Source organism: Theropithecus gelada, chromosome 12 (genome assembly GCF_003255815.1).
Source record: "Theropithecus gelada isolate Dixy chromosome 12, Tgel_1.0, whole genome shotgun sequence".
Lineage (NCBI taxonomy): Eukaryota > Metazoa > Chordata > Mammalia > Primates > Cercopithecidae > Theropithecus > Theropithecus gelada.
Genome location: NC_037680.1, coordinates 106,087,707 through 106,103,682, shown reverse-complemented (window position 1 = coordinate 106,103,682; position 15,976 = coordinate 106,087,707). Strand labels below are relative to the sequence as shown.

Sequence of the window (15,976 nt, the reverse complement as noted above, 5' to 3'; positions counted from 1 at the left end):
TCACAGATGTACATCTAGCTGCATAAGAGGCTGGTCCTTGTAGACATGATTCTGTGTTGCCATGTGACCAGAAGCCTATGACCGTGGGAAGGGGAAAGATAGATATTAGGACAAAAAGTAGTTTCTGCTACACATGGCCAGGAAGGGACAGAGGCCTGACAGACCCTGGAGCACCTGCCCTCTCATTCTTGGCCTTTCTGCTTGGTGTGGTTTAGATGTTTGTCTCCCTCAAACCTCTTGTGAAAACATAATTCCCAGTGTTGGAGGTGGGGCCTGGTGGGAGGTGTTTGGATCACAGGGATCCATCATGAGTGGCTCAGTGCCATCCTCTTGGTTCTCACTCTGAGTTCAGGTGAGAGCTGGTTGTTTACAAGCATGTGGCACCTCTTGCTTCTCTCTCTTGCTCTTGCTCTCACCGTGTGATACATCAGCTTTCCATTTTGCCTTCTGCCACGATCGTAAACTCCTTGAGGCCCTCACTAGAAGCAGATTCTGGCACCAAGCTTCCTGTACAGCCTGCAGAACTGTCAGCCAATTAAACCTCTTTTCTTTATAAATTACCCAGTCTCAGGTATTCCTCTGTAGTAATGCAAAAATGGACTACTATACTGCTATACTCCAGGTGTTGGGTGCCACAGCACAGAGTACTGGTTAGGAACTTGGACCTGAGTCTGACTGCCTGGGTTCAAATCTCAAACCTGCCGTTTACTAGCTGTGTAACTTTGGGCAAGTTACTTGATCTTTCTGAGCCTATTTTCTCATCTGAAAATGGGGGAAATGATAGTTCTTATCTCATAGGATTGGTGTGAGAGTTAAAGGACTTAGTATATTTAAAACCCTTGAAACAATGCCTGGTACATACAAGTGTTTGCCATTAACAAACACAACTTCAGCAGATTGTCCTTTCGAGCCTGTACAGAGATGTTCTCAGGGACACTCCTGCCCCCCACCTCTTCCCACGACTGTCTGCCCCAGGACTCCACCTCTGTTCACCAGCGTCACTGCATGGCCCAGTAACTGTTTGTGTGTTTAGAGAGCAGTGTGTGAGCACCTCCCAATCCCAGAAATCGCCCTTTATAGACATCCAGAGTCACGACCCTGAGGGATTCATACAAATGTGAAAATGGATTATGTTCCAAGATTGACTGACAGGCCAGCTTCGTTTCTCTAGCCACAAACTCTTGAGTATACAGGCAACTTGAGATTACCCCAGAACCACCGTTTAAAGGGGAAAAATCCAATATTTATTGAGCACATGTGTCATCTTACTTGACTTCATAGTAGGCGCCAACACCATTTTGTAGGTAAGAAAGTTAGAGAAAAAATGATTAAGCCTGAGGTCACACGGGTCACATGGTAGTAAGAAGATTCAAACTTTGGTTTTCTGGCTCTGTATTCTTTGAATTATAAAACCTGTTCTTGCTTCTCTTAGGAAAGTCACTTAGAGGGTGGCTGAAGGAGATGTGAGTCATTTGCAAGAGGATGTCATATGAACACAAAGATAACAATAGCTTAGGTGATAGAAGGAAATGGAGAATTTACTAGTTAAAGCAATAGCATCTCAAAATTGACTCAGCATTTAAGTCTGGAATTCCTTTTCTAGTGGTCATTAATGATCATGTGAGCCAGGAAAATTATCTCATAATTGCTCTACCTCACATTCATCTCTACAAAGTGTATTCAGATATACCTTGCATTCATTTTTTTTGCTTTGTCATTCTTTGTAACAGAATGGCATTTTATATCCCACTTCCTTTTTTTTAGACTGGATAATATGCCAAAAGTGTATTCTCTCCTCAGTATATACCGAGGTATGCTAGCAGACTCTGAAAATATAAAGTATTAGTTCCATTCTCATCCTGCATTATATTTTCCTGAATTGGTAAGAAAAAGCAAAATTTTAATAATAAGAAAACAGGATCCTTGATTCAACAGCACTGGGCCTTTTTGATATTCAATTCAACAAACATTTATTGATCATCTCTTTAGTGAAATTTTCCTGTAGTGTATGATCAATTACTCTTTCAAGTCTGTTCTGTAAAGCAAAGCAAAACAAAAAGCTCCCTCTGGCCTATATTCCCACATAGATACAATCCTGTAGCTCCTATTAATTTTATCAGTTAAGAGCTTTTGCTGCATAACAAACCACCCCCCAAAGTTAGTGGTTAAAATGGCAGCCACTCATTTCGCTCATCATCCTTGTACATTGCATTTGTAATTTGGGCAAGCTCAGCTGGTCACTGGCCACACTGATGGAGGTCAAGTGGTCTAGAATGGCCTCGGCTGTGCTAGCTTCCTTTGCTCCGTGCCATCTCTCATCTTGCAGGAGGCTGGTGCGGGCTTGTTCGGCAAGGGTCAGTGCCATTTTTTCACATTCTCTCTTCCATTGTTTTCAGTGACACCTTTCTCTCCTGGTTTCTCTTCTTTAAAATATATATATAATTCCTGACCAGAACCTGCACCTTCTTTCTTTCTTGAAACTTAGCTAGTTGTCTATTCATCCATCCATCTGTCTGCCTGTGTGTCCATTTATCTGTCCCTGGTCAAATGCCTACCATTTTCCAAACTTCATGCTGAGCAACAGGAATAAAAACACACATAAGTTATGTTCCCTGATCTCGAGGAAATCAGAGACCAGTTATGGAGGAGGCAGACAGGGTGTGGTAGGTGCTAGAAGACAGGGAAATCCACAGAGAGCTGCAGAACAAGAGGAGAGGTCTCTCAATGAGACATGCTTTTGGTTTCCTCTTCTTTCTTGTGCTCATAAGTGTTACGGTTGTTCGGAGTTCCAGCCTTGAACTTTCTTCTCTCTCTGTTCATTTGCCCCAAGTGATGTCATGTATACCTATGAATCCAGTTCCCACCCATGTGCATATGGCTCCCAGTCCACATTCTAGTTCCTACCTCTCTCCTGAGCACAAGTTCTGTATATTTAATGACTATGGAACAACTGCAAAAGCATTTCAAATCACTTTGCACAAAGCTGAACTCATAACCCTCCCCTAGCAACCTCCTCCTGTATATTTTCCACTGCATTTGATAACAACACTATCCACATTGTCCCTCAATCTGAAAACCTGGAAATTACATTATAATTATTGCTGCTTCTTATTAACACTTACAACTGAAGAGTCACTGTGCCAAGTGCTTTGCATAGATTTTTGCAGTTAAGCTTCATAGGAAATGAAAATTGTAGGCATTAACATCTTTCTTTCACAGATACAAAAGCAGAAAGTCAGGGTGATTAAGTACTAGCCCAGAGTCCCACAGTTTAGTGGGCTGAGATGGTGTTAAATCCAATTCCCCTTGGTTCAAAGCTGTTTAACATTAACTCACACAGAGAAGCCACATGTACAGGGTCCATACATATGTTTTATTTGCTGGAGAAATGATTTATCAATACTTTAAAACAGACAAGGCTTGGCTGGGTGTGGTGGCTCACGCCTGTAATCCCAGCAGTTTGGAAGGCTCAGGCGAGTGGATCACCTGAGGTCAGGAGTTCAGGACCAGCCTGGCCAACATGGTGAAACCCCATCTCTACTAAAAATACAAAAATTAGCCAGCTGTGGTGGCAAGTGCCTGTAGTCCCAGTTACTTGGGAGGCTGAGGCAAGAGAATGGCTTGAATCCAGGAGGTGGAGGTTGCAGTGAGCTGAGATCATGCCGCGGCACTTTCAGCCTGGGCTACAGAGCAAGACTCCATCTCAAATAAATAAATAAATAAATAAATAAAATAATAATAAAATAGACAAGGCTCAAACAAGAATTTGGATTTCAGACTTTTCCTGAACATTCAGAAGATATGGAACCTGGCCCCATGTTTCGAACTGGCTGCAGGTTATGGCGGCCATCTTTTTTGGAAGGGGCATGCTTTCTCCAGTTTGCCACAGGCCCTGCCAGTCCCTATTATATTACACCTGATCCACTCTCCGTATCAGCATTATCCACCTGACTCCTGCTGGCATTTGCATTTTGACTCATGTTACATTGTGTCTCTGGGCTCTGTCCTCTCTTCCATTCTTCTACAGTCCAAGTGATCCCTGAATTGACAATTTTATAAAATTATAAAATCATGCTCATATGGTACATCTAGTTCTAGATCCTTGAGGAATCGCCATACTGTTTTCCATAATGGTTGAACTAGTTTACAATCCCACCAACAGTGTAAAAGTGTTCCTGTTTCTCCACATCCCCTCCAGCACCTGTTGTTTCCTGACTTTTTAATAATCGCCATTCTAACTGGTGTGAGATGGTATCTCATTATGGTTTTGATTTGCATTTCTCTGATGGCCAGTGATGATGAGCATTTTTTCATATGTCTGTTGGCTGTATGAATGTCTTCTTTTGAGAAATGTCTGTTCATATCCTTTGCCCACTTTTTGATGGGGTTGTTTGTTTTTTTCTTGTAAATTTGTTTGAGTTCTTTGTAGGTTCTGGATATTAGCCCTTTGTCAGATGAGTAGATTGCAAAAATTTTCTCCCATTCTGTAGGTTGCCTGTTCACTCTGATGGTAGTTTCTTTTGCTGTGCAGAAGCTCTTTAGTTTAATGAGATCCCATTTGTCAATTTTAGCTTTTGCTGCCGTTGCTTTTGGTGTTTTAGACATGAAGTCTTTGCCCATGCCTATGTCCTGAATGGTACTACCTAGGTTTTCCTCTAGGATTTTTATGGTATTAGGTCTAACATTTAAGTCTCTAATCCATCTTAAATTAATTTTCGTATAAGGAGTAAGGAAAGGATCCAGTTTCAGCTTTCTACTTATGGCTAGCCAATTTTCCCAGCACCATTTATTAAATAGGGAATCCTTTCCCCATTTCTTGTTTCTCTCAGGTTTGTCAAAGATCAGATGGCTGTAGATGTGTTGTATTATTTCTGAGGACTCTGTTCTGTTCCATTGGTCTATATCTCTGTTTTGGTACCAGTACCATGCTGTTTTGGTTACTGTAGCCTTGTAGTATAGTTTGAAGTCAGGTAGCGTGATGCCTCCAGCTTTGTTCTTTTGACTTAGGATTGTCTTGGAGATGCGGGCTCTTTTTTGGTTCCATATGAACTTTAAAGCAGTTTTTTCCAATTCTGTGAAGAAAGTCATTGGTAGCTTGATGGGGATGGCATTGAATCTATAAATTACCTTGGGCAGTATGGCCATTTTCACGATATTGATTCTTCCTATCCATGAGCATGGTATGTTCTTCCATTGGTTTGTGTCCTCTTTTATTTCACTGAGCAGTGGTTTGTAGTTCTCCTTGAAGAGGTCCTTTACATCCCTTGTAAGTTGGATTCCTAGGTATTTTATTCTCTTTGAAGCAATTGTGAATGGAAGTTCATTCATGATTTGGCTCTGTGTTTGTCTGTTATTGGTGTATAAGAATGCTTGTGATTTTTGCACATTAATTTTGTATCCTGAGACTTTGCTGAAGTTGCTTATCAGCTTAAGGCGATTTTGGGCTGAGACAATGGGGTTTTCTAAATGTACAATCATGTCATCTGCAAACAGGGACAATTTGACTTCTTCTTTTCCTAACTGAATACTCCTGATTTCTTTCTCTTGCCTAATTGCCCTAGCCAGAACTTCCAACACTATGTTGAATAGGAGTGGTGAGAGAGGGCATCCCTGTCTTGTGCCAGTTTTCAAAGGGAATTTTTCCAGTTTTTGCCCATTCAGTATGATATTGGCTGTGGGTTTGTCATAAATAGCTCTTATTATTTTGAGGTACGTTCCATCAATACCGAATTTATTGAGCGTTTTTAGCATGAAGGGCTGTTGAATTTTGTCAAAAGCCTTTTCTGCATCTATTGAGATAATCATGTGGTTCTTGTCTTTGGTTCTGTTTATATGCTGGATTATGTTTATTGATTTGCGAATGTTGAACCAGCCTTGCATCCCAGGGATGAAGCCCACTTGATCATGGTACCATATGACCCAGCCATCCCATTACTGGGGATATACCCAAAGGATTATAAATTATGCTGCTATAAAGACACATGCACACGTATGTTTATTGCAGCACTATTCACAATAGCAAAGACTTGGAATCAACCCAAATGTCCATCAGTGACAGATTGGATTAAGAAAATGTGGCACATATACACCATGGAATACTATGCAGCCATAAAAAAGGATGAGTTTGCGTCCTTTGTAGGGACATGGATGCAGCTGGAAACCATCATTCTTAGCAAACTATCACAAGAACAGAAAACCAAACACCGCATGTTCTCACTCATAGGTGGGAACTGAACAATGAGATCACTTGGACTCAGGAAGGGGAACATCACACACCGGGGCCTATCATGGGGAGGGGGGAGGGGGGAGGGATTGCATTGGGAGTTATACCTGATGTAAATGACGAGTTGATGGGTGCAGCAGACCAACATGGCACAAGTATACATATGTAACAAACCTGCACGTTATGCACATGTACCCTACAACTTAAAGTATGATAATAATAAATAAGTTAAAATAAAAAAAAAATCATGCTCTAATATATTTCACATTCTTTATCTTTATTGCTACAAATTGGCCCACACAACCTCAATTATTCGAGTAAACAACTAGTTTCATGCTTCCAGTCTCAACCTCCTCTGATCCACTCTCCACATTGCCTATAATTAGAGATATAAATAATGAAAATAGATGATATCCAGTAGCTTCAGCATGAAATGTAAACTCCCAAGTGTAACATGTAAGACCAGTCGTGACCTGGCCTGACCAGTGCTCTCACTATTGCTCATTTTCCACACTTCTCTTGGCCTTATTGAAATATTGGCTGTCTCCAAAGCTATGGCCCTTTATGTCTCCTTGTTACCTATTTTTCTTTCTACTTGGACTATTCTGTGTGGCTTATATTACTATTTATATCTGAGTATATTGACATAAAGCTGGAGTGATAGCCTTTCTAAAATTCACTTTTTCCTTTATTTTGACTTGATCAGTAAGCTTCTATTCTTTCACCAAGACACAAACAGGATAGAAACATAAGTCCTCATTTTGCTTATGCATCTTAACATCTTAATTGGTTTGCCATTCACTTCTCTTCTGTGCAGTGTAGGAGACGTGTAAGCACTTGGCCTTGGTGTCCCAGCTCTGCCGTCTACTAGCTATTTAGACTTGAAAAGGCTACTTCACATTCTCACGTCACTGCTTTCTCATTTGTAAGACAGGGCTATTATAGTTCTTACATCCTACTATAATAGTAGGGTTAAATGAAATAATTCACCTAAAAGGTTAGAACCAGGTAATGCAAATCAGCCTCCAGTGGCTGTTAGCTGTTGCTGTTTTTTTTTTTTTAATTTTTTGAGACAGAATCTTGTTCTGTCACCCAGCCTGTCGTGCAGTGGCACTATCTCGGCTCACTGCATCCTCCGCCTCCTGGCTTCAAGCAATTCTCCTGCCTCAGCCTCCCCAGTAGCTAGGATTACAGGCATGCGCCACCACACCTGGCTAATTTTTGTATTTTTAGTAGAGACTGGATTTCATCATGTTGGCCAGGCTGTTCTTGGACTCCTGACCTCGTGATCCGCCTGCCACAGTCTCCCAAAGTGCTGGGATTATAGGCGTGAGCCATCGTGCCTGGCCTGTTGCTGTTATTATTAGCATTTTTAATTCATTCATTCATCGAGCCTTGGACTGGAACCGTACTAGGAAGTTTGATATATATATTTTTTAGAATCCACAATGACTTTGTGAAGAAAATAGTTTCAGCTCTGTTTTCCAGGTACAGGCAGTGGATGATGGGAGAAAGGGGGCCTTGCCATGGCCACTCAGATTGCTGGGTGGGCTGGTGAACACAGAATCACACACAAGATCCTAATCATCGCTTCCCTTTCTCCTTATGCTCCCTGTTTGTATAAGTCTTCTCAGGCTGCTGTGACCAAAGACTATAGGCTTAAACAACAGACATCTCTTTCTAGCTTTGGAGGCTGATAAGCAGTTCATCTACTTCTAGTTCTGGAGGCTGGAAGTTCAGGATCAAGGTGCTGGCAGGGTTGATTTTTTTCTGAGGCCTCTCTCCTTGCCCTGCAGAGGGTCACCCTCTTGCTTCTTCCTCACAAGGTCTTTCCCTTTGTGCACAGGCATTCCTGGTGTCTTTTTCTGTGTCTTGATCTCTGCTTATAAAGACACCAGTCAGATTGCATTAGGGCCCAACCTAACAACCTCAGTTTAACCGACCCACCTCTTTAAAGGCACTATCTCTGAAGAGCTACATTCTGAGGTATTGAGAGTTAGGGCTTCAAAATATGAATTTTACTCAACCAGAGAAAGCTAATTTAAAAAAATATGAATTTTTGAGGGACACAGTTTAACCCATGACACTGATAATCCAATGCTTAATTAGCAGCCTCCACTGAGAACTATATTTAATGTTAACTCTTCTACTGGGTTCTAGTAGTTCTAAGTAATTTTCATTTTTATGCTCCTAACTTAGGTATAAGCTTCTTGTTCCTGATTTTTCTTACCTTTGACCCTCCCTAGATATTCTTTCCACCAAGTTCTCACCCATCTAATCTCACAGGGTTTTCAAGGACACAGTTCCTATGATCATTTCTTTTCTCTGTGTTCTCAGCTAAAAGAGTTGACAGAGTTGACAGTTCTCAACAGTCACCTTCTGTCATCATTAGTTCATTTCCTCTGGAGGAACAAAAATAATCAAAATGTCCTTTTAAATTTGATTTCTGTGGCCAGGCACAGTTGCTCACGCCTGTAATCCCAGCACTTTGGGAGGCTGAGGTGGGCGGATCACGAGGTCAGGAGTTTGAGGCCAGCCTGACCAACATGGTAAAACCCCATCTCAACTGAAAATACAAAAAGTAGCCGGGCGTGGTGGTGCGCTCTTGTAGTCACAGCTACTCAGGAGGCTGAGGCAGGAGAATCGCTTGACCAGGAAGGCAGAGGTCGCAGTGAGCCGAGATTGCGCCATTGCACTCTAGCCTGGGTGACAAAGTGAGACTCTGTCTCAAAAAAATAAAAAAAATAAAAAAATTTGATTTCCATTTCTGAGCATTAACTTTTAGAATTTCCTGATTCACCTTGAGCTGCTGTTTTTGGCAAACTGGTACCCAGCCTTGGGTATGGAATTTATTATGAGCCTGAATTTCTTGTAAAGAAATCAGTACATCCACAAGGTTAACCTAGAACCTGCAGTGCTCCCCACTGGCCACCACCCACCCCCGCCACTTTTTTTTTCTCCTCAAGTCATAAGGTGCAATCTTGGGTCACTATCTAACTAAATGCAAGCTGTGGATTGGCTTGGTCAATTCATTTCTCAAAATTATTCCTTCATATTGAGAAAAAAAATATTGAATGACTTTTAGTGTCACGCTAGAGCAAATTAAATGGGCCTTTTAATATTTTAAGCAGCTATGCTGCATTTTCTAGACAGATAAAATGATTTTATTTTCTAAAATGAAAAGATTCGAGTTATAAATCCTATTTTTGAAATCATGTTAAACAGTGATGGTAACATATAATCCTGTCATATGTTGAAAAATGGTTCAGTGTCTTATTTTCAATCAGAGTAAAATGGAACGTATCTCATGACAGGTAGAATTATATTCCACTTGAGCCTGCCAGGGAACTTTTTGGAGAATTCAAGTGTTATTAAAACACTGATTGTATGGTGCATTTTTAGTAGGATTTCTAAGATTTAAAAGCTACCAGGAATTTTATAAAATGCTGAATAGCACTGGATTTTTTCAGAAGATAATTTTATATTTTATATTTTATATTTCTATACTGTACAGAGAAATGCCAAGTTGATTATGCCAATTTATGAGTAGTGCTTCACATAATTAAATCTGGGTGTTATTTTGGTTTGTTTACATATTAAATATGTCCTTAACAACAACAAAAATTGTCAGTATTGCTAGGAGTTCTATAAGAAGATGAGTAAATATAAACTTCAATGTAAACAAGAGAAGTGTAATAGACTATTAGAATACAAACTATATGTGAGTAAAATTATTTAACTTTTTTTCCTAAAATTTGAAAAATCTTTAATTTCCAAACTGCTCTTAAAGTATTGAAAGAAGTATAGTTTTTATGCAAAGCATTGTTAAATATATATACCTACATGTATGCACAGATGTAGAGACCCACACATATCCACATGTATAATTTTTTAACAAGAAATACTGAATCATATACACAGGAAACAAGATGAAAATCACCTACACAGTAACCATATTTAAAAGAAAGAGTTAACAGCCTTACATAACTTTATATGACATAAAATTTTATTTAAGTGTACAATTTATACATTGTAAAATTCATTCATTTGAAATGCACAGTTGAAAGCATATTAGTAAATTTACAGAGTTGTGCAGCCATGACCACAATCCAAGTTTTAAACGTTTCCATCTGCCCCAGTGGACTCCTCATGCCCATTTGCAGTGAACCCCTCTTTCTGGCCCAGCCAAGGCAACCATTTATCTACTTTCTATATCTACAGATTTGCTTTTCCTGCACATTTCTTACAAATGGAATTATATAACATGTAGTATGTCATGCCTAGCTTCTTTTACTTAGCATAATGCTTTTGACATTCATTAATGTCATACCATGTGTCAGTACTCCCAGATTTAATTATGTGAAGCACTACACATAAATTGGCATAATCAACTTGGTATTTCTCTATGCAGTATAGAAATATAAAATATAAAATTATCTTCTGAAAAAATCCAGTGCTATTCAGCATTTTAGAAAATTCCTGGTAGCTTTCAAATCTTAGAAATCCTACTAAAAATGTACCATACAATCAGTTTTTTTTAAATTGCTGAGTGGTATTTCATTGTATGGGTAGATCACTTCTGTTTCTCTGTTACAACAATCAACTTTTAAAAAAGCATATATTCAAGAAACTGTTAACAGTGGCTGCTTGTAGAGAAGGGAATGCGAGACGAAGGGACAGGGATGAAAACGAGACTTTTTCATTGTTTACTAGTTTATATGGTTTTACTTTTTAAAATTCAGGATTATGTTGTATCTATTAAAGTAAAATAAGAAATGTGTTCCCTGTTAATGTATACAAAATAAGAGGGGAGAGCCCTCTGCTGATCCAAATCCCATATTCCTTTAGGAAATTATCATTAATTGATTTTTGGTATCGTTCTAGAGTATACACACATGTACATATACACATGTGTGCACATAAATATATTCATGTACACATATGTATGTACTCCTAAACAGTCATTTACCGTATATTTCAATAAATATGGAATTGTGGGGCTTCATATTTTTAAGCCTACATTACTAAAGGTGAGAAAAACAACCTATCTATCTTGTTGGGTTGTGGCATATCTGGGAGCTGTGAATGAATGAATTGGTTATGAATATACAGCAGAGCAGACTCAGTTGATTAGTTATTATGTGCAAAAGTGTTTTAATTGTTTTAAGCTCCCGTGTGTTTTCTAACAGGATACTTTGGATCTGCTTGTGAAGAAAAGGTGGACCCGTGCGCCTCGTCTCCTTGCCAGAACAATGGTACCTGCTATGTGGACGGGGTACACTTTACCTGCAGCTGCAGCTCGGGCTTCACAGGGCCGACCTGTGCCCAGCTTATTGACTTCTGTGCCCTCAGCCCCTGCGCTCATGGCACGTGCCGCAGCGTGGGCACCAGCTACAAGTGCCTCTGTGATCCAGGTGGGTACTGCCCCTAGACAGCAAATCTTCCTTTTCTCAATCTCAAACCAATCTCAAAAGACCATTACTTTTTCTTTTGCATCTTGGTATACTTGTAAATAAAAGTGGTATACTTACTGGTATACTTGTAAATAAGTATACTTAATGGTATACTTGTAAGTAAAAGTGAATACCACTCATTTATGACACACTTTCTTTTTTAGATTTACTCTTGGCAGAGTTAAAAAAAATACCCTTTCCTCTTTTCATAATCAATTCACATTCATTGAGGAAAAAACAAGTAAAATAAAGAAGATTGAAAACAGGCTTAATCTCATCACAGGCTAAGCATTTTTAACAATTTACTGTAAGTCTTTGCAAAGCTTTTACTGTATTGTGTATCTTGTACTATTGTGTGCTTAACAGAATATGTTCTTTCATTTTAATGGGCATGAAAAGCACAGTGCAATACATTCAGAATTGTGTCATCTATTAAAATTGTTACTCGATGCACATTATGTTACACCACTGGCTCCCTGTGTAAGAATTTAAAAACTTCACCATTTAATTTCCAAATGCCTTCTGCATTTGCATTACAGATTTTTAATTATGGAGGTTTTGATACCTAGAAGTGAGTGATTTCTAGTCAAAAATTTGTGTGTGCACAACCCACGAGTGTTCAGAAAGGAATGCACGGGGCAGCCCTTTCCTCTTGTTTCTATTCTGTGCATGTCTCCATCCTTACACGAGCTGGCTCTTTAGAAAGCTTCCCAGCACAATGAGTCCCCACATATCTCCCTGGACAGTCAGTATGGCTGGCCAGTATCTGTTTTGCTTGACCCTGGCTTTGCTGGTGCAATGGCCTCTGACTGGAATGCCTGCTCCCCATTACCCCACCTCGCTGTGCAAACTTCTACTTCTGGAGCTGACTCAGTTTCCCTTCCTCTGAGATCCAACAGTCACCTACAATATCACCTTTGTCGTCTTGGAAACAGGACATTAATTATCCTTGTATGTGTCTCTCTCCTCCTTAGGGCTGGGAGGAAGTATGTTTTATTAATAGCTTCTGTATCAGCAGCAATCACACTAAGCCACTATTTAGTGAGCACTGATCTTTCTAGATTCTGAGCAGGGTGCTTCACATCTCTGGTCTTTTTAGTGTCACATTTACACCAAGGTTTGAAAGGCCTCTAGAGGTTCAGTCACATGCCTGCGGCCACACACCCAGGACGGGGGCTGAGCCCACATTCCAATGCAGGTGTCCCTGGTTTCGCTGCTCCAGTGCCTGGCCCAGAACTTCCAAAGGGCACGTCTCATACTCACGAATAACTTAAAAAGTTACTACTGAGAAATGCAACTTGGCACTTGAATGGTGTTGAAAAGCCTTTTTTCACATAGACTCTTAATTCCCTGATTTTCTAAGCAATTGATATTTTGCCAAGTGCCTCTTTCCTCTCTGCTCTGAAATTCAGAGGGAATAGGGCTGCTTAATCTGCTTTGTAACAGTGTTAGTAGTTGGGATTCTCCTGAGAAACAGGAGACAGAGAGAGAGAAGAGAGAGAGATTTATTTTAAGTAACTGGCTCATGCAATTGTGTGGACTCACAAGTCCAAAATCTGTAGGGAAGCTGGCAGGCTGGAGACTTAGGCGAGGTTTCTGTGTTGTGTTTTGAGCTGAATTATTTCTTCTTTGGGAAACCTCAGTCTTTGTCCTTAAGGCCCTCAACTGATGGGATGCAGCCCACCCACATTCTGGAGAGTCATTGCTTCATTCAAAGTCTGCTGATTTAAACGTTAATCTCATCTAAAACATACCTTCATAGCATCATCTAGATTAGTGTTTGAGCCAGTATCTAAGAACCGTGGCCTAGCCAAGTTGACACCTGAAATGAACTATCACAGTAACATTTTTGGATCTCATAAACTTTGAAATGAAGCAGTTTCTCCTCTACATTTGACATGAGGATATTTTTCTTGGTTGACCCCCATGCTGTCCTTCAGAGCAAGGGTGGAGATAGGAATAGCTGCCCCTCGGAAGGTCCAGTTTTCTTCCATGTGGATTCGGGCTCCCGTGCTGTGAGCTGGGCATACTGTGAGAGGAGGCAGTGTGGCACTGGCCCTTACCTATTGGGAATGTGGATCACTGAGACAACTTGTGTTTGCAAACTAAACAAGCTGCAATTGTGCTGGAAGAACAGAGGCTTACTCACGCACTGACTCACAAACACGCTGTTCCCAGCTCTGCTCTGGATGTCGTAACATATGTGAGAATTCCCCTCAGCAGCATTCTGAACAAAAACTTCCTTAACACTTTATTACCTGTCTCCTGAGAGTTCTGTTCTCTCCGTGGAGCCCCACAAAGAAGAATCAAATATTGTAAGACCAGAAAACAACTTTGTATTCTCCTCCCTTTCTCCTCTGACGTCTCTTCTTAATTGTATCAAACTTTTTCTTTTTAAAAATTGTTTTTGAGGTGGAGTTTCGCTCTTGTTGCCCAGGCTTCAACTTCTGCCTCCCGGGTTCAAGTGATTCTCCTGCCTTAGCCTCCCATGTAGCTGAGATTACAGGCTCCCACCACCGCACCCTGCTAATTTTTGTATGTTTTCACCATGTTGTCCAGGCTGGTCTTGAACTCCTGACCTCAGGTGATCTGCCTGCCTCAGCCTCCGAAAGTGCTGGGATTACAGGCCTGAGTCACTGTGCCTGGCCCAAACTTTTTCTTATAGTTAGTTGATTTCTAAAACTTAAAATTGAAGGGAGTTAGAGATACATAGTGTTTTTCAATAATACCAACTAGAGTTTTTCAACATGTGTGAGGCAACCAAATAGAAAATATACTGCCTGGTGTTTCTCTTTCCACACTGGGGCAGGTGGCCAAGAGTGGTAGAAAGAACCTCTCTAACATCCTCACTTACTGACCAAAACCACAGGAGATTTACAGGCATCTCTGGGACTCAGTTTTCCTCTCTATTAGAAAAGAGAGGAAAGTTACATGTGAGAGTATGAAATGAGAGGCAGGCAGCCCGTTTCCTGGCACGGCCTGGTGAAAGCTCTTCTTTCTTTCCCTCCGTGGAGATTCCAGCAGGATTCTCGAGCTATGCAGGGGTGAAATCGCTCCTGTTGAAGTTCCACTTTCCTTCCGTCTGTTCTCTGCTAAAACATTCATGCCCACTTGGAGCGTTTGACTTGGTAATTGCCTGTGGTCCAGCAGTAGCCCCTGAATAACCTTGAAAAGCCTGAAGACGTGGGCATTCTGTTCGTGGAATGAACATGATTCCTTCATTTGTTCAGCAGTCTCAAGGTGGAGCCTCGGAGTCCTGACAGGGCCCTCTCATTGAACCTGGGGGCTGAAACTGCCTTCAGGGGGGATGTTTCTTCAGATTGTTAAGTGACTGTGTAAAATAAAAAAGGCATCTTAACACCTGGCAAGAACTTACATTTTAAGAGGTGAACGTGACAAGTCTGCGAATGTGAAATTTCTCGTCTTCATCTTTTGGAGTATGTAATGGCTTCATCGCCAGTTTGCATAATGGAAGAATCTCGTGAGAGTAGGTGAAACTGGGCATCCAGCTCTGGAGCAGCAAGGCTGATCATCTTTACAGAGAGCAAACGGGTCTCATTTCGTAGAATGGCAGCAGACTGAAATCATGTCAGGTTGATAATTAATTCCCATGCGACAAAATGCCATTTTGATTACTGCAAATCAGATTTGCTGGGTGCTTTATTCTCAAACTTCGTTTGTAGCTTATCAGGCTAGGGATTTCTGATGGGATTTTAAGATTAAATAATAAAATGTCAGCACTGAGTAATTACTGAAATGTTATCTCCCAGTGACAGTGTTAAGTGATAGGGCAACCCATTCTCTTAAAAATTGCAAATTGAAATCTGCTGAAGAAAGTGAGAACTTGGAACTGCTGCAAACAGGATGAGGTGGATCTCGCTTGGGTGGGACTGCTATTTCCCCTGCAGGTGGGAGCCACGGTATTGCTTGTGTTCTCAATACAATGGTGGCCTCTGCAGATAGTAGCTGTACATGACCAGTATTGAAAGGACTCCCTGATAGGAAGGAACATAGTTTGCACTTGAGTTATTCCTCTAAACTTGTGGAATTGAATTAACCCTGCCTTTATAGAATGTGCCTCACATATTCCTATTTAAGGAATTTAAGGGACAAGGTATTGGGGATTTTTACATGGAAATATGTTTATGATTTTTTTTAACAAGTAAGATCTAAGATGCTCATCATTTCAACTGCAGTTGAAATCCCAGACTAGACATGGCACAGTTGCCAACCAAGTTCCTCTGCCCATTCTTCTTCACCAAAGGGCTGGTAACTCAATTAGATCATCCAAATATGTAAT

The 15,976-nt window shown here is 40.6% G+C and overlaps 1 protein-coding gene across 1 annotated transcript in view; it reads left to right on the top strand.

The window, feature by feature from the left end:
* Positions 1 to 15,976, top strand: part of DNER (delta/notch like EGF repeat containing) — a 367,125-nt gene that overhangs the window by 265,108 nt on the left and 86,041 nt on the right. Inside the window, exon 8 of the mRNA XM_025405375.1 lies at positions 11,413 to 11,637. Coding sequence (XP_025261160.1) covers positions 11,413 to 11,637 — 225 coding nt within the window. The remainder of the gene's footprint in view (positions 1 to 11,412; positions 11,638 to 15,976) is intronic.